The 26,466-nt window shown below is 42.1% G+C and overlaps 1 protein-coding gene across 1 annotated transcript in view; it reads right to left on the bottom strand.

The window, feature by feature from the left end:
• Nucleotides 1–793: 793 nt before the first annotated feature.
• Nucleotides 794–26,466, bottom strand: part of OXCT1 (3-oxoacid CoA-transferase 1) — a 125,892-nt gene continuing 100,219 nt past the window's right edge. Inside the window, exons 15-18 of the mRNA XM_073343852.1 lie at nucleotides 15,014–15,094; nucleotides 13,045–13,146; nucleotides 4,998–5,223; nucleotides 794–1,522 (exon numbers count right to left, since the gene is read on the bottom strand). Of these exons, the coding sequence (XP_073199953.1) occupies nucleotides 5,182–5,223; nucleotides 13,045–13,146; nucleotides 15,014–15,094 (225 nt within the window). The 3' untranslated portion in view covers nucleotides 794–1,522; nucleotides 4,998–5,181. The remainder of the gene's footprint in view (nucleotides 1,523–4,997; nucleotides 5,224–13,044; nucleotides 13,147–15,013; nucleotides 15,095–26,466) is intronic.

Here is a 26,466-nt window from a genome sequence, read left to right on the forward strand (position 1 = left end):
TGGGAGGTGAGGCCTTGGGCTAGAGAAGTGTGTTAAAGATGGGAGGGGTGGGACTGGAGCTTATAGTACTGAGGAAGTTTGAAGAGATGCTGCTGTCCATAGAAGCCATATGGTGCTTACCTTCAGGAGCTGTGTAAGATACGCTGGGGGCCGCAGAGGTGCCAGGAATAGCCAGGAGGATTAAAGGTGGTTTAAAGCCATTTAACCCTTTGTCCCCTGGGCTGTGCCTGTGTGCACACAACTGCACCTTCCCTGCCACACTCAATGAAATTTACCCTGTAGGACAGGTAGATTTTCAGGGTCCAAAACTGTAGCCTACTTGCATATTTCTGATACCTAATCTTTAGCTCAATTCATGCACAGGAAGAGGGAATGCTGGGGCATGGCCCTGCACAGAAATTGTTGAGGACTTTTATTTCTGAGCAAACATCTCTTCTGTGCAAAGTCTGAGCATTTTTCTTCTTGCTTTTCATCCAGCTTTTTTGTTGTGCTGGTTGTGATGTGAGGTAAAAGGACACGCTGACATACATGCCCATGAATGATGTTCAGAAGTCTATCATAAACAGGCAGCATTTCCATCATTTCAGCAATCACCATGATTGATCATTCATCAGGCAGACACTAGAATTTATCTTCCTGGGCAGGAATGATGCCTTAAAACACTTTCAGGCTACAGATGCACATTAATACCGGAGCTTCAGTCCTTGTATTGCTAAATATAAAAAGACTGTCTCCCACCTTTTGTGCAATAATCTTTATTCTAGAGGGACAAATCATTCCACAAGGCGTCCAGATCACACAAAGTAATTCTTGATATGTTGCTACATGCAGGTGGGCTCATGATCTCGTCCCTCCTTGGCATCTCCTTTTCCTTATACTCACGTTTGAGCAGTGTGAACTGCAAGTCACTTAACAATGCATTTACTGTGGATGCTTTTATGAGCTGTCACTCAGACTGGCCAAACATGCAGTGCAAGAGGAAATACTATGCAAAGCACTATGACCAGTTAGTTGGGCTCAGTTGTTGTTCTCCGATTATGCATTCCTCCTGTTTATCAAGTTCCTCCATCTCCAGCTAATATCACATACATTTTGTGTAATAAGGTGCACTGTCATTATCATAGCACATTCAATATGCCAACACAAAGTCTGCTGATTCTCGTACGTTTCTAAAGGAACATTCTTAGGATGCTTCATTATAAAGAGCACTAGCAATCTACATGATCAGCCCTTTTTAAATCTTTTAATTTTTATTGATTGTTTTGCAAGTACACGTAAAGGACTTTGACAAATAGCTTACAATACAATAGCCATTTATATCACCTTTTCACTTTTTGCTTCTCCAAGGGACAAAATCATGTATTGGTTTAAACAATTAGAAAGAGAAATAAGTCATAGTGATATGACAGAATCACCACCTTCTTCAACTCAAGGGCATTATATTATCTCTGTCTTGTGAAGTGCTGCCATCCAGGTAATGATCTAATTGATATCCAATTGGACCTTCCTCATGCTTCCTGGACTTCATGTTGCCATGGAGGAGAGAAAGAAGAACCTGTCATCACAACTATTACCTAGTTTGTACATTACAGCTATGAACCAGACTTCCTTGTGCTCTTCAAAAGGAACGCTGTCTGGCTGACTAACAAGAATGGCTTTGGCCGCTAGGAAAATCAAATTTATACATTTGCACTCATCATAATACAAAGTCTTGCCAAAACATGACCACAAAATTAATACAGTTGGCTTGTGGGGAGTCACTTGACATTTATCTAAGAATATAAATACCTTCCCATAGTATCAAGTTACTGAAGCAAATATAGACAGCATGGAAGACAGATATTTACACTATAATTGTATGTTGATAAGTCCTGATTCAACTCTTATCTCCACTCGTGTAATTCTATTGACTTCAATTCTCCTGAGTGACACTCATACAAGCGTGAGGTGAATCAGGTCCAAAACATTCATCACACGTGGCAGTCCCCAAATGCTCTTTTTTACTCTTGATCAAGCGTTGAATTTTCCCTAAAGGAAAAATATTACTTGCTGTACAGACTTTAGCTAATTAATCCTCACAAGGTAAATCTCTCTTTTCAATTAGGGAAACTGAAGCAGAGCATGTGTCTGAGACTTTTCAAAGGCCACAAGTGAACAATCAGAAAAGTGAAGATTAGAACTCAAGAGTTCTTGGCCCCCAGTCCTTTGCTTAAGGTTTTGAGATATGAACTTCTAACTACTATTAGACCATTCTGCTCTTTTGAACATCAAGTCTAATGGTATAAGCACATCTGAATGAAGGATCCTAGGGGGAGAAGTAATATATATTTGCTGCTGCCCTCTCGCACCTATCAGACACCACAGTTGTGGTAAATATACTCCGAGGAAAACTTTTAGACAGTCTCCACCAAATTAATTGCTACTGAGCTTAATTTAATATGGTTTATCCCATTAGATAACATTCAATTCTCTAGATTTTCTAAAAGATTTCCCCTCCTTTATTTAAACATAGTTTTCTTTATAGACAAATTAAAAGTATTAAAGGAGTGGCAAATCCCCTCCTTAGATAATATGTTTTACGTATTTCCCTTTAAAAAACAATATACATACTGAGTGTTCTTTAGTAAATCCAAGAGTAATTACTAGCAGGAACCTATTTATGACCCCATCCATTCCATCAAAAGTGGCTCTTAACTGATCCTCAGTAATAGAGATAATGATATGCACTTTTTACTGTCTACATCACCAGGACACTATACTCTCTCAACAGCAAACACTATCCGTGAAGGGTCTTTGTGGATTAGCTCAGGCTACTTAGCCGCTTGATCATCAACCCGGGATTGTTTTATGCGAACCCACAGTGCATTAGCTTCCATTATAGCAGAGCCATTACCGAGCAATCCCATAGAAATCTAGCTACACAAAACCCCTGGAAATAATTTCTTAAATCTGACTTTTTGGGTTTTACTCCAAATGGGTGGAAATGGTCAAACTGTTAATTGACATCTTTTCCCAGAGCTTATAATATAGAAAACCTCCTGATCTTAGAGCTGGTTGGAAACTAGGGCCAGTGCAGGATTGTTGCTTGCAGCTTATTCTGGAGCGCTTTTGCCAGCTTCAAACCTTTCGAACAAATTAAATATCAGCCAAAACCCTCTTTGTATTAAACGTGACCTTAACACTACCACTTACGCAACAGCTTTCTTCTTCAGATATTCACTTGTAGGCCTGGCTACACCCCCAAGTTATATGCCTGTATAGTTAAAGGAGTACAACCCCCCCGTGCACACCCAGTTATACTGGTGTAGAGGTGCTTATGCTAGTATAGCTTATTCCTTTAGGGAAAGGAGGAGATGCTATTTTGGTATAATGCACATTTATACAGGTATAACTGCATCTGCAGTAGGGGCTGTACCAGTATAGCAATAGACATTCACACCCCTAATCAAATTAGTTATACCCGTACAAAATGCGTGTGTAGATCAGGCCTACTTTTACAAGAACCCTGTGAAGGAGTATTATTCCCCACTAAACTGAGGGAAATGAAGGAGAGAAGCCCAAGGACACTGAGGAGCTAGGACACAGGAGGACTATTTCTGGCCCCCAGTGCTGTGTTCAGAACATTCCCCTGCTCCTCCCACAACATTTTATGAAGTGGGAGACTTCCTAATCTGTCTCAAATTCAGTTTTTCCTCTCTCTCTCTCTCTGCCTGGGTTGCTTATATTATGTACCATTTTCTTTTGCATGGCTTCCTGGCATATAGCTGATTCTTACTGTTGATGTCACATGTATGACAGGACCTCACTTAACCAAAGCATTTTGGAAACTTCCAAAATATTTAGAAGAATTGGGAAAGAAGCCACTGCATCTAGAGCTAGTACTAGACTTTGGTTAACGTGGATTTTTGTGAATTAGGGTCCCACGTAATGGAGTTATGTTGTACTGGCCTGAGAGGGAAGGACCTGTGTTGTCAGACCTGTGTTCTATACTATATAGAAAAAACAACAGTTCTCTTTGTAACTCAGAGTGGGAAAGGGAAAAGACTTATCAAGTGGGGAGGGGGGAGGGTAGGAAACCTAGAGAAAGGAAACTGCATTTCATCTTGACTGTGGCTTCTGTGGATGCGAGTCCTGAAACGCTACTTGCTCCCTGGATCGGCAAGAGCTGGGGAAAGAGCTGATAAACAGGGAGCCTATCACTTTAAACCTTTCCTCAATCCGAATTTGAATAGTTGATAAAATGTCAGTTCTGAAAAGGAGCTCCTTTCCCTGACTCTTCCACAGTCACTCCACCCTTCTCCTTACAACCCAGCATTATCCCTGTCCACCCACCTTTCCTCTCTGTGACCCAGGCCCATATCCTTTGCAAGGCCATCAACTTGCCTGTTTGAGGGAAGAGACCTTTTGTGTTTCCCTCCCAAAGTGGCCCCTTTCTAGGTTACACATTTGTGGGTTTCATCATTCAAATAGAAGAGACCAGAGTCATACTCTAGAAGGTGTACCTTCTCTTAATTAACACCAGTACATAGATACCACGGAAAATGATCATACATTCAAGGTTAAGGGCCCAATTGCTCCCATTGATTTCAATGGGAGTTTTGCCACTGACTTATTGGTAACAGGTTGAGGACCCAAATTTTCACAAAAAAGTGGAAGCCCATGTGTCAGATGTACATCTGCAGCTCTACATGTTTGCTACAAGCTCAGCAATCATCCCCCAGAAGAAAATCAAGAAGCGCCTCACCATATATTAGAATTACTATGACATTTGCAGTATTTCCACTTCCAGTGGTTAACTTGTTTGTAAAACTTCAGAAAATGCACAGGCAGTTGGAAGTTGGCATGCACATTGTCTGTTTGCACAGTAGGTCTGTACTTTTTAAAAAATGTAGTCCTCAGCAATAAGACGACTTCTACAAGGCATTTCCTTGAGTCAATGCTTATTAACAATCATGGTTGTAGTATGAGGTTATCAAAAAGTTAGGTATTAAATTCACCTTTTTATTAAAACTGGACTGTAATGTCATGCGAGAAACAGCTATCACAGCCTGAATCTAACTACTAGGAAACTACTTTAAAAGCCCTTTAAAAAAAGTATAATTGCAAAACAGACACTGATTTCCCTTCACTGAGCTCCCGTTTGGAAACAAGAACTCTGGCAAGTCCAGACCAGCTTGCTTTTCAGGTTGAAATCTGCCTCATCGGTATGAGATTTGGTGCAACCTAGAAAAAAAGAGAGAGAAAAAAATAAGTTGGCAAACACACACAACAGTGCAAACTAGGTTATTGTAAGCATGTCCCTGTCCCCTGATTTCCAACTATGAAACACTGCAGCAGCAGAAGTCCCATTACCAACTGGCTTTTAATATATAAACACAGTTGAGATCTTCCAATAGTTATTGCACTGCCATTACAATATTAACACAAGACTGCCAAGAAATCCTTAGCTAATAAACCCCATTATCCGAAAACAGCTCAGCTTGTCCATCAATCCGCCTCAAACACCTGACAAAACAGAAGTGTCCTGTCGTGACGGGCCCATGTAGAACAATTCAAAGATTGGATTTAAGAAAAATGGTATCCGTGGCTGTGCAGACTGTTTGAATGGGATGTAGTCAGGAAAGACAGAGTATTTTCAGCTAGCATTAATACAGTACAAGGTTATTTACATTTTCTTACCCTCCATCTCCCAACTTATTCCATCACAAGGATATTTTTATTTGATTGTTTTTTAAGTCATTCATTCCCAGCATATATGGTACTGTACAAAAATTAAAACCAATTAGTAATATAGACTGAGACAGAGCAGCCACCCTAGCAAAACGGAATGGGCAACAGAAAAATAACCCAAAAGGGAGAGCTGATGAAAAAAAGAACCCATGTGTGTGATGGGAAGGGGGGTGAGGAAATTTGCTGGGGGTGGAGAGCTGAAACGGTGCACAAATGACTGATCCAAATTAGTATGGTTATAACTAAGCCCTGAGTATAGAGATAGAGGGACACTGCTGGATAGTCTCAGGAAGGGATCACCTTCTACTCCCAGCCTCATGAAGAGCAAAGGCAACCTGGATGACATCAGCTGCCTCAGATGAAAGAGAATACCTCCAGTACCTCAGGTCTAGATGATTAATCGGTCTCCGTAAAATCTGACCCACTGCATTTCTTCTGCCTCCTTATCCCACCCATTTCACAGTGCTGAACATGCTCACACATTATGTCTTTGCAACCATTAGTGGCCTGTTGCTTTTAGAGGTGCAGGTCTTTATTTCCTACAGACAATGTGCAGTTTAATTTCTGGAATTATTCTTCCGTGAACCACAATAAATCATCCAGTCTCTTGTGGAAGTAGCAGCTGAGAAGCCAGGCTTGGTTCACACAGAGTATTTTTTGTGCTGAATGTTAATGAGACATCTTGGTGGAATGAGACACTGTACATTGATTTTTCAAAGCTCTGTGTAAACTGGGATACTAAATTGCAGCAAGCATGTGCATTGAGCAGTGGGAGAAACTCTCTCAGTGTATGGACACCTTGGGACTGGTTCCAGGAGGCTTACGTTTTCACATCTTAAAATGCATATGCACTGTATTTAGCATGGGGCAATTCTGCCAGCCTTGAGCAGTACTTCATTCCATGAGTGCTTCCACTGAAATAAATAAAAATACTTGAGGAGTAAGGAACTATTGGAGGTGAGTGAGAATGGCAGACTCTAGCTCTGTATTTTCTGACAACAGTGACAAAATTCAATTACGGTGAGCAGATATTGTTTATCTGTTGTCCTGGTTTTCAGTACCAGTGTGGCTTGGAGTCAGGGCTGGCTCTCGGTGCTTGGGGTGGCACGTTATTAGGGGCGGCGTTCCGGGGCCGGCCATGCTGACCCTAGAAATGTGCCCCCGCCAGCCCTGGGTCGCCTCCGCTCCGCCTGCTCCCCTGAGCGCACCGCCGCTGAGCCGCTTCTCCCCCCTCCCTCCCTTTTCACGCGGCAAGCCTGGGAGGGAGGGAGGGAGGAGAAGCCGAGCGGTGGCACAGTCTGGGGAGGCGGCGGTGGTGGAGCAGAGGTGAGCTGGGGCGGGGAGTGGTTCCTCTACCTCCCATTACTTCCTGCGCTCCCCCCAACCCTCGCTCACCTCCGCTCCCCGTGCTCCCTTGAACGCGCTGCCTCTCCCTCGCCTGACATGGAGGGGGGAGAAGCAGGCGGAGTGGAGGTGAGCTAGGGCGGAGGGTTGCAGGGCGGGGGGAGCCACAGGAAGCAATGGGGGGGGGGAAATGCGGCACGCCCATGGGAGGAGGTGAGGCCGGGGATTTGGGGAAGGGATTAGGAAGGGGCGGAGTTGGCATGGAGCCGGGGACAGGGCACGGAAAAAAAAGCGGGGATGGCCAAAAAATGTTTTGCTTGGGGCAGCAAAAATCTTAGAGCCAGCCCTGCTTGGAGTGTTTTACATTTGAATGAGCACATTACGTTAAATCTCATGTTTCTCTCATGGGTATTTGCACATCTGACACTTCAGCTGTCCCTTGTGTGCCCAGCATCCGCTCCCTCCAAGGGTCCGATCCACTGAAAGTCAATGGGTTGCACATCCTCAGCACTTTTCAGAATCAGGCCTAAATATAACTGTTTGCTATGAATAAATAAAATTAAATAAGCAGAAAATTGCTTGAGCAGCCCAAGGATGGCTAGTGGTTTAAAATCAGGGAATCATCAAGTTTACAATGCATAGACTCCCCACGGGTCTAAATCCCAACGGGATCCACTCAGTTCTATATCCCTTTGAGGCACATAAATACCTAGGTTACAGAAAGAAAAGGAGTACTTGTGGCACTTTAGAGACTAACAAATTTATTTGCACATAACAAATTTATTTCATGAAAGCTTATGCTCAAATAAATTTGTTAGTCTCTAAGGTGCCACAAGTACTCCTTTACTTTTTGCAAATACAGACTAACACGGCTGCTACTCTGAAACCTAGGTTACAGAGTGTGTCTTTCAATCTGTGGTGTTTCTCAGAGGTCTGCTCTGCTTGAACATCAAAAATCCCAGGGTATTTTGACTGAGGGCCTTGTGTCCTCTGCCAAAACTTTCCCCTTCCCACGTCCAAGGTTGTGATGTGAGTTGATTGTATGGTTGGGCAGCCATTCATTATATGCCTAAAAAAATCACTATATCGTGTTATCTGGAAATTATTTTTACTTGCAGATAAAGGCATTAGTTAAAGAGCATATTCTAGCCTCTTTGTACAAAACTCTGTTGCTCAATGCAAGTTCCACGGTGGGAGAGGGGTGACAAGGACAGGAAACAGGCTATACATTTAAAACATTCTCCATCATATAAACAATCCATTGTTTCTATAAAAAGGAAAGACATCTCTATGAAATAAAACCACAGAGAAATTGATGATATCCCATACTTCATATTATTTTTCATTCATTGGCTTGACCTTAGACAGTTCATTTTTTTTTTTAACCAAACCAACAGCTGCTTGATAGTCAAACATGGGTTGTTTTTCTTGGTCTGAAAGCCACAGTTTTGAGCTCCATGTTAGCTTTTAATGTCTTTTTGTATCCCTGACCTAGAATTGAGCTTTCACAGGAAAAAACAAGAAGCTGAATCTTTATGTAGACAGACTTGCCTTATCAATTTTTATAATGAAATACATCTACAAAAGAATGTTTTCTTATTCTGTTCTCTCATGGTCTCATCAAAACTATAAACTGGTACAAGCCAAAAGAGATTACTTTGCCAAGCTGATCTACAAGCCAGGCAGTAGCAGATGTGATTTAAGTGTACAAGATAAGCCAATACTTTGTCTTCACAGCCTAGTGAAATCCAGGGTGAATTGTTTATTTTTGATACAATACCAGGTTCCTAACAAAGATTGGTGACTCTAAATCACTTGTCCCTTGGCATGTAGCTGCTGTGGATGTCCTCTAGGAGAGGCTTTTTCAAGCAAGTAACCCGGCTGTGAAAATAACAACGTACAGCCAAATATCTCTCAAAGAAACCATAATATTTCTAAATGGCTTTCCTTGTGTATTTTTCTTACAAGAAGCAGTATGGATCCAAAAGCATCTGCATTATGGACAGCATCATGTATGGCTCAGTATAAAATTACTGCGCAATTTGTACTCATGCATTAAACGTTAAATTGTAACAAACCCAAAAGACAGTTATTTTAGCTAATGTTTTCTGAAGCCATTGAAAAATACTATCAACAGAAACGTTCAACTCCATAATCTATTTTCTTTAGCTCTATACAAAATAGTACTTCTTCACAGGAAAAAGTACTGTATAAGATGAGAGAATTCTGCTTTTCATTCCTATCGGCGCAATGTCATTAAAGTCATTGTTATTTTCTGGTGTAAACAGCAGCAAAACTCAATTCACTGAACAGAAATAATAATTTAAGTACAGCAAGTGGTATCTTCTAAGGTAGACAGGGTCAGCATTTTGGTGTATGAGGAAAAGCATTCACAACGCAGCTCTTCAGGTATTATTCTACCACAGAGTTCAGGGCTTGAGCTGGGTGAAATGTTTTTGATGAATAAACGATTCGCTGAAAAATGCAGTTTCAGTCAACCAGAAACTATTCACAAATTTGTGTAAAGCTCTCCAAATAGCTTCAACTGAACCCAAAAACACGAAATGTTTCAGTAGCATTGAAATGAAATGCTTCATTTTGACCCAACCCAATATTTTGTTTCAATATTGGGCATTTTGACAAACGTGGACTAAGTTTACAAAATACTGGACGGGGAGGAGGGGGCAAGACCCCTCCCTTATAACCTTTAGGCAGTGGTTAGGGCACTCACCTAGGATAGGGGAGACCCAAGGTTCACGTGCCCCCTCTACCTGATAAGAAGGGTCTCCCAAATTGAAGACAATGTCCCAAGCCACTGGGCTATGGGATATTCTGGGGTGACTCTCTCTCAGTCTCTCCTCTTGAAGCTATTCCAGTTTGTATACACTATTACATAGGGGGTATCAACACTGGAAAAGAACAACAACAAAACAACCATGGCAGCGAGTTTCTCAGCCCAGGTCAATTGACTTGGGCTCAAACTATGGGGCTAAAATTAGCAATATTGACGTTCCTACCTGGGCTGGAGCCCCCCAACAAAGGAGGAGGGCCTCAGAGCCTGGACTCTAGCCTGTGTGGGAACATCTACATTGCTATTTGTAGCCCCATAGCACGATCCCTGTGAGCGCAAGTCAGTTGACCCAGGCTCTGAGTCTCACTGCCATGTTTTGTGGTGTTTTTTTTTTGCAGTGTTTATGTATCATAGTCATTGGAGTGGGTCTTAAACTCGGGTCTACCTAAATGAGTACCCTAACGACCAGGCTATACAGTCATTCTCACTCTCTTCCCCTGGCCCAACGACTATCAGTTGTCATTATGAATGACTGCCACACGTGCTACTACAGTAGCTTCAGCCATTAGCTCTTTCAATGCTGATCACAAATGGCCCATAAAAATACATTAAATACGTTGTGGCTTAACCCCCTTTCTAAACTTCCAAGATTATAGAGGGTGGGTACTGAATGCAAAAAAAGATGAATCTACACAATCAATTTTTGTATGCTTTAGCATTGACTTTACTGATTGCACGAGAGGCTCTGTGACTGGAGAAAAATAAATCCTGACATTATCAAAGTATGCAAAAAATCAACCCCTTTCCTTAAATCATTACTGGAAGGATGATCAAAACCAGTTCTTTTGTGTAAAGGACTGCTGAATACGGAGGGTTGTTTCAAAAGAGAAATTTTAAAACACAAGGTTAATAGAGTGACTTCAGTAAGGTGTTATGTGGACAATGAATTATGCAGTCAAGCTGTTTTTATAGCAACGTGTTATACTCTGCCAGTTGCAGGTCATTTCAACATTAAAAATAGAATTCCTCCCAATTAGCTGAATCTATTTTCAGAAGTGACCTGCCTCATACCTGCCTCTCATTTATTTAAAAAAAATGCAGAACAATAAAACTAACACACAATATTTTGGCACTGTTTAGCAAAATGTATTCCTACAGATGCAGATACGGAAGCTTATGAAGTCAAAATATCTGGCCTGTGATCTTACAATTCTCAGCCCCACCCAGCAAGGACTCCACAGGAGGTTGTTGTCCACATTAGCGTATCCCATTGTAGAACTGGAGTAATTTTTTCTTTATTATTTTGTATTTTGGTAGTACAGAATGCACAGTGTACTAGGTACCGCCCTTGCCTGAAGGACAGCACCTGTCCTCACTGTCTCTGCCTCAAAAGGTTTTACCAAATAAGAGGACAAGCACCACATTGTGGATGTGGAAGGAGGATAGTGGCAGGGTGCTACCTCAGAGCACCCCCTTGTGGCACAGCAATTTCCTGTAGGCACACTTTCCTCAGCTTCCTTTAGTGGGGTTCAGAAATCAATCACTTGCCTCCACAGTCTTTAAACAATATTTCCCTTCCCCTGGGATCTAATTCAGGGGTTCTCAAACTGGGGGTCGGGACACCTCAGGGGATCGCGAGGTTATTACATGAGGGAGTTGCGAGCTGTCAGCCTCCACCCATTAACCTTGCTTTGCCTCTACCATTTATAATGGTGTTAAATATATAAAAAAAGTGTTTTTAATTTATAAAAGGGGGGGGGTCGCACTCAGAGGTCTGGTATGTGAAAGGGGTCACCAGTACAAAAGTTTGAGAACCACTGATATAATTTATTTAGCTTATACAACTTCCCTCAAAGAGCTCCCCTTTACATTCAGGAGGCCTTACCTGCCCTCTGTCTTGGGGACTTGTTTTGTTTTTTTTTAATAGTCCTGGCCTTTCTGGTCTATAGATTCTACCCTTATATTCAGGGGTCTTCCTAGCCTTCCCCTTTGGAGTAAGGGATGGGGTGGCTTTCTGTCAAACTTCTCCCTCCTTGGCACAGGAGGCCCTTGTTGCACTGTGATCTTTACCTCAGGCCCAACTGTGGCTTTCAGTCAGCTTCTCCGCCAGTAGACCCCTTTCCCCCTGGACTGGGAGAGGTCAGCAAGTATTAACCTTCCACTGCTGGTGTCTCCAGGCTTTGAGAGAAGAGGCAGCATATATACAGCCCTCTTTCCCAGAGCTGGTGAGGGTTGGTTGGGAGAGAAGGGAGCCCTGCCCCACTCTCTCTACCAAAGCTCTTGGTCTTGTCCCTTAAGGAAGAGCATCACAGGTTGTCCCCAGACACAGACTGTTCCCTGGACCGCTTCCTGTCTTCCCATATCTGCCTTTGCCATTTTTCTTGATCCTTGAGTACCAAACCATAAAGGGGCCACGGCATGGTGCAGGGGTGGAAGGACCTGTAGGCCCTACTACTAATAAGCGGACAGATTACCTTGTCACAAGAATACATTCAAAATATGTACAATTGTTATATGCACCACATACGGCATCTGTTTGGTTAAATATACATCATTAGTTATACCCCACTGCCCCTCAAGCCTTTCCATCTTTAACTGGCCCATTTCATGTATGCATCATTAAAGAACTGAGACTCTTGAGAAGGGATTTGAAGGATGAGAAAGTAGTGGCCTTATAGATTAGTACCGAGAGAACATTTCACACATATGGGGCAATTTTAAACTGTGTATTGGAAAATGTAGTAAGAAAAATCTGTGCACAAAAGGACTCTGGGTGAGCTAATTTTTATATCATTGAACAGGCTCTAATATTCACCCACCATCCTAGTGAAGCTGACCTATCCCCTTCAATGCATTTGCTCAGTTTCACTCCCCAACTGTCCTTGCCAATCCAGTCCTCCTCTCCAGTTCTTCTACTGCACCCATCCAGTCCCCAATCCCAGGCCTAACACCCTCGCTCGCTCTCACCTTAGTCAACCTACAACTTCCTTCCCTGCTCTCATGGCAAGCATCCATGTGATCTAAACTTCAGTATCACCTGCCACCCTGACACAGTCACACACACACTTTGAAAGGTGAAAGCTACTGGATTACAAATAAAAGGCTTATGTGCTTTTCTTATCTGTTAAGATGGCTAGGTCTGGAACACGATGACTACATTTGTTCATACAATGACTTACTGTAAAGTCACAGCCAGTGCTTTTCTTGATTTCATCTACTGACAGTCCTTCCCAGATTTCAATCAGGGTCAGTCCCTTTTTCTTGTCCACATCAAACACAGCCTGTCAGATTCAAATAAAATATGAGTCATTTTTAGTGTAAGAAGGGATAATAAGGAAATGACTATTTATATAATAAAAAATGGTGAGCTGAAATATGTACATTTCTATTAGAAGGGTAACAAATTATGCTGTTATTTACATGTGTCAATTTTCTGACCTATAACTGTCCAGTAAATATCAGTGTAATATTCATTAGTACTTGAAAGAATAAAAACAAACAGGGGAGTTAATATTGTAAAAGTATGTATCTGTTATTCTTTGGATGAATTCAGCCATTTTAGACAAATTGGTAGGGATGGGATCTACACCTTACTGGGCAATTCTGGTTGGATTTTATGCTTGCCTGAGAGGTGACAACTGGTGGTGGAAGAGGGGACTGCTTGCCCTCTTTGTTTTTTAGGTTAGGGTCAGAAGTGAAATACATCTGATTGTTTGAAGGGTCCATGGGTGATTTTCTCCACTTCAATTGCACCATCCAATTTGATTATTTTGGGAGTCCAGGGCTGCCAATGAAGCAGAGGTGGTGTTGTTTTTTACAGAACACCTGGGATAAAGTGGCAAAGCCTGTGTAAGTGAGCAAGGACAACCTTCTGAAGCTTTTTCTGGCACTCTGGTTACTGCTTTGCACTTCCACAGCTCACAGCACATTTAATAATAAATACATACATAATAAAGGCTGTTTCTGTATTTCCACAAATGCAAAATACAGGTCATGTGGGATTTAATGGGTGCCAGCCAGAGAGACTTATACTGGTTGCATGCTGTAGCCAATAAAACTCATAATATGTCGAGACATTTTCCCAGAGAAAGTCAGTTGAAAAAGGTGAAGGTTTAACCTGGAATCAAAGGGAAGTCACAGATTTGACATAGGAGTGGACTGAAGCTCAGATTGAACACTTAATTATCCTTCCCTGGGGTATATCAGGCTACAAATTTGATTTACGAAATTACACAGGGATTTACATCCCTAAATCTGAAGACAGAAACTGGAGGTAAGAAACACCTACTTTAGGATGTTGGTTTGGAGATGGTTAGAGTTTCCAGTTGAATTTAAGTGATATTCTGGTGTATACATAAGAGATATTTCTTATAGGAATATATGATAGGTGCATATATGTACAAAGAAGGATCTGCCCAGGGCTGGTTCTTATAAAAATGCCTGTAGGTTACTCGTTTTTTCCCCAATCTTTGTTCAACTTTCCTTTTCAACTATACATTTGTATGTAGCCTGTTCCTAGAGTCAGACTTTAAATAAGTTTCACTTTTCATTTGTTTTCTTCTACCTTGTGGAGAAAGATTTATTTAAGATAACAAGTAATATACTCCTGGGGGAAAATGGCATCTAACATGACTGCCTTTGAAGCACACTACTTAGTATGATAAGAGGGCTCCCGCAGAGACTACCCTTAGCCCTCCAAATGTAAGCACTTATAATAAAATAAAGGTGGTGGCAGCAATAACTTAATTTTCTCAACCTCTATTGAAAAGGTCCACTGAACTACTCTGTGCAGCGAACAGACTGTTTGGGGCTCAGTTCTGCCTCCCTTCCTCACACTGAGTAGTAAATTACTTCACAAGTAGTCCCATGAAAGGCTGATAGCAGACACTCTTCATAATTCTATCACAGGCATTTGAATGTGTTTGAAAACGTGGCCAAGTATGTTTGGGTGCTAAAGGATCGCATTTTTCAAAGGAAAACTGAGACCCACCCAAACTCCTGAATCCACCTCCAAGGGGATCTACCATTTTCATTGTTAAGTGATGCTGCATATCATTCATGCTTGCACTAAATTAAATTTAAATATGATTTGGTGGCACTTTCTAGAGTGAAAAAAGACTGGAAAAGGACTAAAGAAATGTACTTTACCTTCTCCGTAATGATACGATTTACACATTGTTTCCCAGTTAGTGGCAAATTACATTTTTCCATAATTTTGTGGACGTTGCCCTGCATTTAACAATAGACGGACAAACATTAGCTTTCAAGAACCAATATTTCTTGTTCAGAATTCAGATAAGGACAAGAAAATAATACACTTAAACATCACAGGTATAAGCACTCTGCATGCATGAAACACACACTGTACTCAGACCTCTAACGCTGGAGTCCTTTCCGATGGCAGATTATATCTGATCCCAAACACTTTGTGCTAGATCGTGTCTTGGATTACAGACTCATGCGGAGGAGTAAAAGGGAATAAGAACTTCTTTACATCCTTGTGTGGGCTACACAGACCCTATGCCCAGTGTATTTCTACTTACCGCTTCCCTCCTCCTGGAGCTGGGTGGGGAATGGGTGGAGCCTTAGCCAATTAATGCAGCAGCTGAGCTGATCTGGGGCTGTCATAATTGGCTGCTGGAATAAGGGGAAGGCAGGGAGGGAACTGTACCTCAAAGAAATCTCTCTGGAAAACCATGCCTCCAGGGGTGGTGCAATACATAGAGCTTGTCTTGCTTGGGGCTGTGCCTAAAAGCACAATCTAGCTCTTTATTATTAAGGTGAAAGCCCAAATAGTGGTTACTTACTTGGGAGCTCACGGAAACTACAGGGAACCTTCCATACCCATTCCTTTGTACACTCGGCAGGGAACCAGCTCACTTACGTGATATTTCTCCGACATGCTTATCTATGCACAGTACTTACAGAAAGTCTGATGCACACATAACTGATTCCAGCCCTTAGGAGGCTGTACCCACAGCCAGGAATAGCTATTCATATAATCAAGTTCAGCCCCTCTACCCAACAGAGACTTCATGCTCACCTAGCACACACCCCTTTCCCTGTGCCTACACACAGCAAAATCGAGAAATGATACAGGCTGGACAAAACTGTATCATCCAAAAGTGTTATGTAGAAGCCACATGGTTTCTCTCTTAGACAGAGCATCAGTCTACAAATATTATCAAACGGAATCTATTTAATTTCCTTCAGGGACACTATGTGTCAGCTGAACTATGAGACTTCCTATTAAATGAATGTAGGCAGAAACTGCTCTGAATGAACATAAAATGGACTGATCATTGCCCTTCAATTGCTAGTTGTACGTATTTTACAGATATAGCCATAAACGTACACTTTGGTAATATACTCTTATCATTTTATGTCTAATTATCAGTTTTCTTTTATACATTTCAAAGGAGATCTAGAGTGTTGCAAGTCTAAATTAATCAGCTGAACTCACTGATGAATTCTCTGTGTTTTACCACTGTCAGCTCTCCTTAAGTCTAATATAGCTTGAGCAGCCAGACCTCAGCAAAGTCAATTCCTGGATGCTGACAAAATGAGCAATCTGTGGGTTGTGAAAGAAATTTTTGCTGGGAGGAACTATTGCTTCATTCTAATTATATAAGCAAGATCCACATCTAGTATCAAGGCAACTACTCAGATAAAACTAACAAATTTATTTGAGCATAAGCTTTTGTGACCTACAGCTCACTTTATCCGATGAAGTGAGCTGTAGCTCATTAAAGCTTATGCTCAAATAAATGTGTTAGTCTCTAAGGTGCCACAAGTACTCCTTTTCTTTTTGCGGATACAGACTAACATGGCTGCTACTCTGAAACCTCAGATAAAACTGATTTCAGAGTAACAGCCGTGTTAGTCTGTATTCGCAAAAAGAAAAGGAGGACTTGTGGCACCTTAGAGACTAACCAATTTATTTGAGCATGAGCTTTCGTGAGCTACAGCTCACTGACTCAGTCTTAATGAAAATAATTACTTGAAACAGACAGCATTACTTTCAAATGATCAGCTTATGTCGTACCTTTCTCAAGGACCTTCTGGCATTTTGTTCTCATAACAGCCAAGATTGATCTGTGCTATTTTAAAAGTTTTCAGTAACACAGCAAGAACACTTTTAAGGTCATGTAATATCTTCTCTTGGTATCCTGTGGAGACTGAAATGTACAGGCTTGCAGAGGTGATAGCTTGAAGAGAGCCTCAGTGACCCTGAGAACAGATGCATTTCAGCGTCTTGAACAATTCAGCTGAAGATTATTTTATTGCTGCTTACTATTTGAGCTGGCTTTTGGAACCCACACATCTCCACCTATATCTGCAGGGCCACACCAGATTGAGAACTCAGATGAGACTGTGGGATCTGTTACCATCTGTGTTTAAGAGGTGTTGATTGTGTAAAAGAGGAATGTAAGTGTGTGTGTTTGTATGCGTGTGGAGGGGGGTGGGATCCAAAATCTGGTCCAACCTGTGCTAAAAATAGTTTTGTTGACAAACACATTTTGTTATTTGAGAGCGAAAACATCATTAATCTACCACGATGCATCAATATTAGAACTGTTCACAACGGAGGAGTGGATGACATAGGGTAATGGGATGAGCTTTTCAGCTCTTCATCACCTGTGTCAGTTCGACCCCCAGCCAAGGGTGGTTGAGATCAGTTATGATCTCTTTGTTCAGTGGTCTGCACTGGAGGCCTCCATCCAACTCAAGCTTCAGAAAGGCACTATTACACACAGCTGTATACATATTTTTACTATTCTTTGCAAAAAAAAATCCTCATACCTATTCAGTTCTTGGCCTAACTTGATTTTTATTACTCCTGGGCAAGGGTAGTGCATGTTTCGCCAAACTGCCTAACATTGCATGTTTTGTGCCTATTTGGTGGATAAATAAAACATCACTCTCTAGCACTATTGCCTTTCTCGTCTTTACAAGGAAAAAACTCACTTGGAAAAAAAAGATAAAAGAATTGCTGACAGCAGTTACTATCTAATCCATGGGAGGGCAAACTGTGGCCTGCGGGCCAGATCCAGCCCATCAGGGCTTTCATTCTGGTCCGCGGGATTGCCAGACCCGTGGCGCAGTGGGGGTAAGGCAGGCTCCCTGCCTGCCCTGGATCCATGCTGCTCCCGGAAGCAGCCAGCACCACGTCCCTGCAGCCCTGGGGGAGGGGCAAAGAGCTCTGTGCGCTGCCCCACCCCACCCCAAGGAGCCACTCCCAGACATGCTGGCCACTTCCAGGAGTGGCGCGGGGCCATGGTAGGCAGGAAGCCTGCCTTAGCCCTGCTGTGCGCCGCCACTTGAGGTAAGCGGTGCCAGGCTAGAGCCTGAACCCCAAACCTTTCCTGCACCCCGCATCCCAACCCCCTGCACCCCTCCTCCTCCCCATCCCCCTGCCCTGAGACCCCTCCTGCACTCCACACCCCCTTCTGCACCCAACCCCCTGCCCTGAGCCACTTCTCATGCCCTCCACTCCCTCCTGCACCCCAACCCCCTGCCCCAGCCCTACATTCATGACCCTGCACACAATTTCCCCACCCAGATGTGGCCCTCGGGCCAAAAAGTTTGCCCACCCCGACCTAATCAAACAGTAAAACAATGGTCTCAGTTTTTAAAATATATGCCCTGATACTGTAAATCAGAGCCCACGGGCAGAAAACCTCTAGCATTCAAGCACTTCTCAAAGTTTAAAGGAAGACGTACAAATAAACAATTGAAGTGCTGGCTGCAACTTCATAATTAACATTGAGTTCTCTCTTACACTTATTGTGGAAATTCAACCTCTTTGTCTGTATGAAAAATATAGCATATTGTCTTCAAAAGTACAGCTCAACTCTTGAGTACAGAACAAATTTTCTGAGAATTTACGAGCCTATCATAACAACCTGGAGGTTTTGTGAGTCATCACTGTAGCTGAAGATGTAAAAAAATTTAAACTGGTTATAAGATAAAAAGTTTCAAGACTGGGCTAAATAATGTATCAACCATAGAACATACCTGGTGACTCTGCTTGTAACAGATATTAGCATGGTAATGATAAGCCAAAACCACCACACTACATCTAAATGCCCTTGAATTTTGGGAAAGTTCAGACCCAGATGTGAACTCTTGGGCTGATCTCCAATATTAAATGTTTGCCACTTCTTTCAAATAGAATTAGAAGAGACTATAGAACTAAAAATGATAGCTTCACCTGAAAAATAACTGGATCATCCTGACTCATACCACAATACAAAACGATGTAGCTCACGAAAGCTTATGCTCAAATAAATTTGTTAGTCTCTAAGGTGCCACTAGTACTCCTTTTCTTTTTGCGAATACAGACTAACACGGCTGCTACTCTGAAACCTACAAAATGATGGTTTCCCAAATCTCCCAGAATAAGTGGTGTGGTGGAACCGAGGTGATGTCCTATTCATCCTAAACTTGCACTTATCACAGAGAGTGATAAGCACAGAAGTTATGGTACGAGTAAGTGTAAAGAAAACTACTTTGGTGTTTATGAAGACTGACAAGGCCCAAATTCAATATTCTCTGTCAATGCTGAAGTTACCTTGACAGCTCTTGACATTGCAGTAACTTTGGCTGGTATCTAGTTCTTTCACCCTCTAGCTTTTCCCACACTTAATATTTCTTCTGTTCCCTCCCCCCCGATTACTGGCATTCACAAACACCTCAGAAGCCTTGAAGGATCTGATATCAATCAGTCCTTTTTGTTGCAGCTAGATGTCATTTCTCTCTCCCCTGTAGCCTTTCACTACACATCAATGTCTTCCATCTTGATTTCTGTTAATCCATCATCAGATCCTAACCCTTTCTGTGAATTATCTTATTCCTGTTGTTTATTTTCAGAGCGATGTCTTTGGCTGTCTCTAAACCATTGACTTCTTATCAGTGCAGGTTTGTAACAAAATCCTCTTTTCCAAGAGCATGGTTAATGTGTACTCCTATATTTGTTTCAGTTGGTAGGAATGTTGGGTTCTGAGGGGGATGAAGGAGCACGCCTCTGTTGAGTTTGAACTACTTCTTAGATGCAGATGAAACAGTTTGCTCTCAAAGAGAAACTCTTTAAAGAAATAACTAGGATTGAACAGAAAATCTGCTCTGGCACAAATAGCTACCCCAAGGGAATGCTACTTGCTTCAGAAGTGGTGTTACTGGTGAGGGTTGTGTGTGTTTTTGGTTTTTGACAGAACATCTAAAAAGCATAACAGCAGCTTTCTATTTCTGAGTTTCAGCTTTATATACTTGCAGTTTCTTCACTCTTGGAGCAGCAAGAGCAAAGCAGTATTGAGAACCAAAAGAGAGGGACAAGCTCTCCAGGGAGAGCAAAATTCTCAATTTAAAAATAAATTAGTTTGTGAGAATGCCATTTTTCTTGCCTGACTCAAAAATGACAAGTAGATAATCACATAGCAGGTTATATGAGTTGCACATCTACCATACATTCCGATTATACAGTACAATAAACCATTCAAAGAGGAGATGATAATTATAGACAACAATCAACTAAAATAAATGTTTTTGGTGTCAGTCCTAACGTTTTTTCTCAGAGAAGATAAAGAAAAATCTGGAGTGGTAGCCCACAAACATCAGGCTATGAGACCACATATTTGCTGAAAAATGAAGAATGTACTTTATTTGCGGTAGTACCTTCCCATAGAAAGCAGAGACAGAATAATTAATACAGGGATTTCCACAACAGGCTCTCCAAAAGAAATGCACATAAGGCATTTCTTGTTCCTAAAGGCCCAAATTATACATACATGTGCAAGGGCCAGCCTTAGGGAAAATAGCACCTTGGGGGAGCTTGCTGCCTGCCCCCTACAGGAAACCCTCTATGGCACCTTCCCTGAGGAAGAGCTCGTTTTCCGGGTAGGGCAGGTCGGCAAAGCGAGCCCAGGTGGCCTGTTCCCTGCCCGGGCTTCCCGAACAGCAGGTGGCCACTCAGCAGGCAGAGCAGCAGCAGGTGGAAGGGCAGTGGCATAGCAGGTGTCATGCTACCGGGAGGGCGGAGAGGGGATGTGTGTGAGTGTCTGGTTCCCACCCCACAGCCCCCTTTATCCCCTCTCCTTCCCTCGTGAGCGGGCATGGCTAGTAATCATTACTTAGAAACTCAGTGCCCTTCTGCAGTTTCTTGACCATGGTATGCCCCCTGACTACAGAGCCCTGGGCAGTCACCTGTGTCGCTGACCCATAAGACCAGCACTGCATGCATCCAAGAATGAATAAATAAAACCCCACAATTCATAATAGCACAATTCTTGCATTTTCATTCTTCTCAGATTTCAGCACTCCCATTGACTAAAGTAGCATGTAAGTCAGTCCCAAGAATTTTACAAAGAGAGATCTTGCTTATACTATTTTAAACAGTGCATGGATGAGTTGTGTATGTAATGTCAGACTGAGTTGCATTTCCTGACTTCTGGAGGTTAGGTATAAGTGTTCAGGGCCAGTATTTGCACACATTCGTATCAAAGCTGTGCCTGAAGAATATGCATGTGCACATGCAAATGGGTATTTGCACACACAGATTGGATTTTTGCTCATGCAAAATTTTTGCACTTTTGGTTATGTATTTGCACATGCATGCACACACATTATTTGGTCAACTTAGGGCTCTGTTTTTGAAAGTTTGCATCTTCTGTTCACTGTTTCAGATAAAACGTGAAACTTCTATATTTTTAAATAGGAGTCTCGTTGAACTCTTATACATGGCGCTGAAAAGTAATCCCTGAAGGCAGGTTTTTTAAAAAAAACATTTAATTTATTTAACTTTCCTAATTACTGCTATACAAATTCCCTAAGGCATTCCTAATTTTTATAGACCTAGTTATAAATCATAACAAATGGTTTGTATAATAAAAACATAGACGAGACTATAACTTTGTTTTGGTTTCTGCTATCTCAGAGATACAAAAGATTGGCTACAGTTGTAGACAAAAAAAGAAGACACTAATTAGATTATCTGGTCTACTTCCCTAAGAGGATTCTTCTTTGAGTATCTGTACACTCTTGGTGTGCATGCACTGGAGAGCTGAATCTTTTTACCAGCAGTGTCCACTGGGGCCATGCATGCATCTTGCATGCCTTTGTGTCTCCCAGTTCCTAAGGGAGGAGCAACCCCAGCTGCCACTCAGTTCCTTCTTACTGTCCATGGCAGTGAGACAGAGTAACTTCAGTGTTCTCCCCAATACTGTAGTCTCTCTATTGTTACATAGTTGTTAGTGAGGTTACTGTACTTGTTTTTTCTTAATTTTTCCAAATACACATATTTGTTGTTAGTTCACTGGCAACATAATACTAATTATGTAGATAGCATTAGACTTTTGTTACTTAGCTGCCTCAGAATCCAGGACTATCAGGCCTATGGCGGAATGAAAATCTCAAGGTTTAAAACCCTGCCCATTCTGTGATACAGCTATTCTACTGAATGAGGGACAGAGTAAGTGCCTTTTTTGCCTCTGGGAGGGCCATATCTGTGCAGGGTGTGTAGTCTGTAAGTCTTTTTCAAAATTCACCCTGATAGGAATAATCAGTGAGAGGGGCTCTGGAGTCCTCTCAAAGTAAGAATGTTTTGCTTCTGTATTTAGACTTTAAAAAAATCTTTTTGCTTATTAATAGTAATAGTGTTATGGTAGTTCCCAGAAGGCCCAGCCAAGACTGAGACCCCATTATGCTAAGCAATGTATAAACACGTAGTAAGAGAGAGTCCCTTTTCTGAAGAGCTTATAATCTAAGGGTTTGATTCTGCAAGTTGCTGAGTGCTCCAATCAGATCTGAACCCTCAACTGTTTTCAATTTAAAGACATGAGCCATCTCACTGACATCAACTGAGTGTAAAGAGAAGTCTTCTCAGGCAGCCTGAAAGTATCACAAGGAAATGCATGAAAGCAAGTACCAAACTGAGTCTGAGGGCATGGTGACACCAGAAACTTCAAAGCGCTGCCGTGGGAGCGCTTTGAAGTGCAAGTGTGGTCGCACATGAGCGCTGGGAAAGAGTTCTCCCAGTGCTCCTGGTAATCCAGCGCTCAGCGCTAAACCCCTTGTGGAGGTGGGAGCACAGCTCCCAGCCCTCGGTGCCTGTCCACACTAGTGCTTTAAAGTGCTCAGACTTGCTGCGCTCAGGGGGGTGATTTTTCACACCCCTGATCCAGCAAGTTAGAGCCAGTGGTGAGCTGGAGCCAGTTTGCGTGAACCGGTTGTTAAATTTTGAATCTGGTTTAAAACTGGTTGCTAAAGGGGTGGGCGAACTCCGGCCCATGGGACTGTCCTGTCTGGCCTGCCTGAGCTCTCAGCTGGAGAGGCTCCCCTGAGAATCCCTTTTTAGTTTTTACTCACCCGGCGGTGCTCCGGGTCTTCAGCGGCATGTCCCTCACTCGCTCCGGGTCTTTGGTGGCATTTCGGCAGCAGGCCCTTTAGTGCCGCCGAAGACCCGAAGCGACTGAAGGACATGCTGCCGAAGTGCCGCCAAAGACCTGGAGCGACTGAAGGAACCGGTTCTTCAGCTTTTGGCAGCTCATCACTGGTTAGAGCTATAAAATGTAAGTGTAGACAAGCCCTTACTATGACTACTCTCTATTAAAGATCTATTGCAGAGCAGTGCGGTGCAGTATAAAACAGTTTATAACACTTTCTAAGATAAAATAAGATTTCTGTTGGTTACTACTTGATATAATTTTCACTGTGAAGCGAAAGTATTCTTTTGCACTATAAACAGCTTTTTCAAAACTACCAGTGCTTATTTTATTTCATTTGCTTGATATTTATGCACCGCAATTCTCTTCAGAATATGTACCAGACACTTAAATGTGACATTAGCATAATCATGCGGCCCTCTATAGTACCAATTAGGTGGTCTCATAGATAGCACTCATTAGGAAGTTTACAGATTTCAAACATTGAGCCTCTTCACTGGCTCCATGCAGTATGTACTACCTGTACAAAATCTTTTTCTCCCCCTCCCCAGAAAATAACATTTCTAAGATTAGTTATTTTAGAACAAAATCAATATGAAATACTTTAATATGCAAGATTACTACCATATGCAATGTACTTTTTGTTAGTTTGCAAAGTGAAAGAACTCACACAGGTAATTTTGTTTGTTTGTTTGTTTTGCTGGTACAGTGAAAAAGAGCAACATCTTAATCTGAGTGCCAGGAATCTATTATTTTAGAAGTCTTCCCTAGCAAAATATATAACTGACAGTTCATTAAAAATGCAAGAAGAAACTCTGGATTTGGTAAATTAATATAAGCTTAATTAATCCCCTAAATACATGCCATAACACTGCACGCCATATTCCTCATAGTGATACTATTATGATATGGTTATAGCATAATTGTGATGCATTTTATGCAAGATAGGTCACGTGAGAGGTTATTGAAAGGTTATGATTTTCTGAATATGATTATCCTATTTGCATGCATGTATCATTTTTGTATCTGAAGTTATAAATACTATGTATCTGTACTTCAAATGTAATCACACTTGGGTAATGCTCACTAGATGAGATGCTTTCAGTCTAAATAGCTAGTTGTAAAGGGCATATTCAGGGTAATGGGCCATTAGAAAGAACAATAGTCCTTTGGAGAAGCTTATCTCCCACCTGGCGAGCCTTCCTGGGAACACTCCAGACAGCCTGTAAGTAATAGCTGCTATGACTCTACAAGGACATGTGACGAGGCCATGTGATGCTGGACTCCAGCTTGGGATGTCAATATTTTTCAACAGACTGGTCTGGGAACCAAGCTTTGGAACAAAGGGTTCCTGCCATACACAAAAGCTATATAAGGTAGGGAGTGACATCATCTGGGGTTCTTCACTCCCCACACAAGAAGACTCCTGGAAACACCTGAGGAACAAAGACTGAACTGGGGGAAGTGCTGGACCCAGGCTACAGGGATTTCTAGCCTGTGTATGTAACATTTGGGGATTCCAAGCTGTAAAGCAAGTGTAGCTTGCCCTTAAAAATCAGCAGCCTGCTTGCATTATCTTTTAGGGTGAGAACCTGCTAATTCATATTCAATCTATCTAGTATATTAAGCTTTGTTTGCATTTTTGTTTATTTGCTGGGTTATTTTGCTTTGTTTATTTGCTAGGTAATCTGCTTTGACCTGTTTGCTATCCCTTATAATCACTTAAAATCTATCTTGTGTAGTTTATAAACTTGTTTTTGTTTTAATCTAAGCCAGTGAATTTTGACTAGAGTGCTTGGGGAAAATCTCAGCTTGGTTACCACAAGTGTGTATGATCTCTTCACAATGAGGGAGAAGTGGACGAGGTATTAAACCCATATACTTGCCAGATTTGACTAGGGCAGGATGGTACTGCTCTGCGGTCCCAAACTGGGAAGCTGGTGGTTAGAGAGCCTGCGTGTGTCCCTACCTGTGTGAATGCTGGTGAAAGTGCAGGCTGAAGGTCTTTGCAGCTTGTCACAGCAGTACAGTGTGAGAGGGAGCTCATGCTGGTGGGTCAGGGGGCTCAGTGATACCCAATTCCAGGTGGCACCCTGGGGGGAACCCGTCACACATGCTACTAATGTAAGGTTCAATATTACAAACACTCCCAGCACAGAAAGCTCATATGTAAAGTGCTCTCAAGTAAAGGCAACTGGGAGAGTTTGGCCCAAATTTTCTGCCAGTATAAATTAACACAGCTCTTTTGACTTCAAGGGAGGAGCACCAATTTATACAAGCAAAAGATTTGGTCTTTTATCCCCTGTGACTTGAATAGAGATCATCGTCTTAGCATATGTGCAACATGGCTCAGGTGAAACAGGACCAGGATTCATCACCAAATTTGGTCCGCTGGTTGGATCATTACCTTCCCCAGCCAAGACTGGGTACTGACGGGGAACGTGACATGAATGCTGATCCACCATTCGGCTGCTTATTTTATACTGTAATGCCTTTAGAACCTCGTATAATAACCCTGTAAAGCTTGCAGGGTTTGATACAATTTATTTTTCTTTTAATTAGTGCTTGAGGTGCCAGATTGCCAACTCTGTCCTTTATCCGAAGAACAGAGGCAACATGGGCAATGGCTGTAAACTTCCCCCACAATGCTTCAGCAATCTGCTTCAACCATCTTCTGAGGAACAACCCCTGGTGATTGAGTGAGCACACCAACTCATTTCACATAGACCCCTGAACTGCTCTGTGGTGATGGTGGTTTTCATTTATTACTGTCCTTCGTTACGGATGAACCGGTGAAAGATTCTATAAACCATTTTCCAGTGCCTTGTTAGTTTTCATTAAAACTACCATTGTTATTTTGTTATAGAGTTTAATGCCTGAAGGGTCCACCAGATCATCTAATCTGACCTCCCCCAACACCACCCAGCATCCGCGCACTAAATCCAACAACAGAAATTAGACCATAGTATTAGAGTCCACAGAAGACAAGACAACTATGTGTCCTTGGCAGAGAATAGGAGGGACCCAGGTGCACCGATTCTCAATGGAAGGGAAATGATTAAGTGAGATATACCCAGATAGTCCTGGCAAGTGACCTGCACTCATGCACTGCAAAGGAAGGTGAAAAAACCCCAAGGTCACTGCCAATCTAACTTGGGAAAA

Source organism: Lepidochelys kempii, chromosome 5 (assembly GCF_965140265.1).
Source record: "Lepidochelys kempii isolate rLepKem1 chromosome 5, rLepKem1.hap2, whole genome shotgun sequence".
Lineage (NCBI taxonomy): Eukaryota > Metazoa > Chordata > Testudines > Cheloniidae > Lepidochelys > Lepidochelys kempii.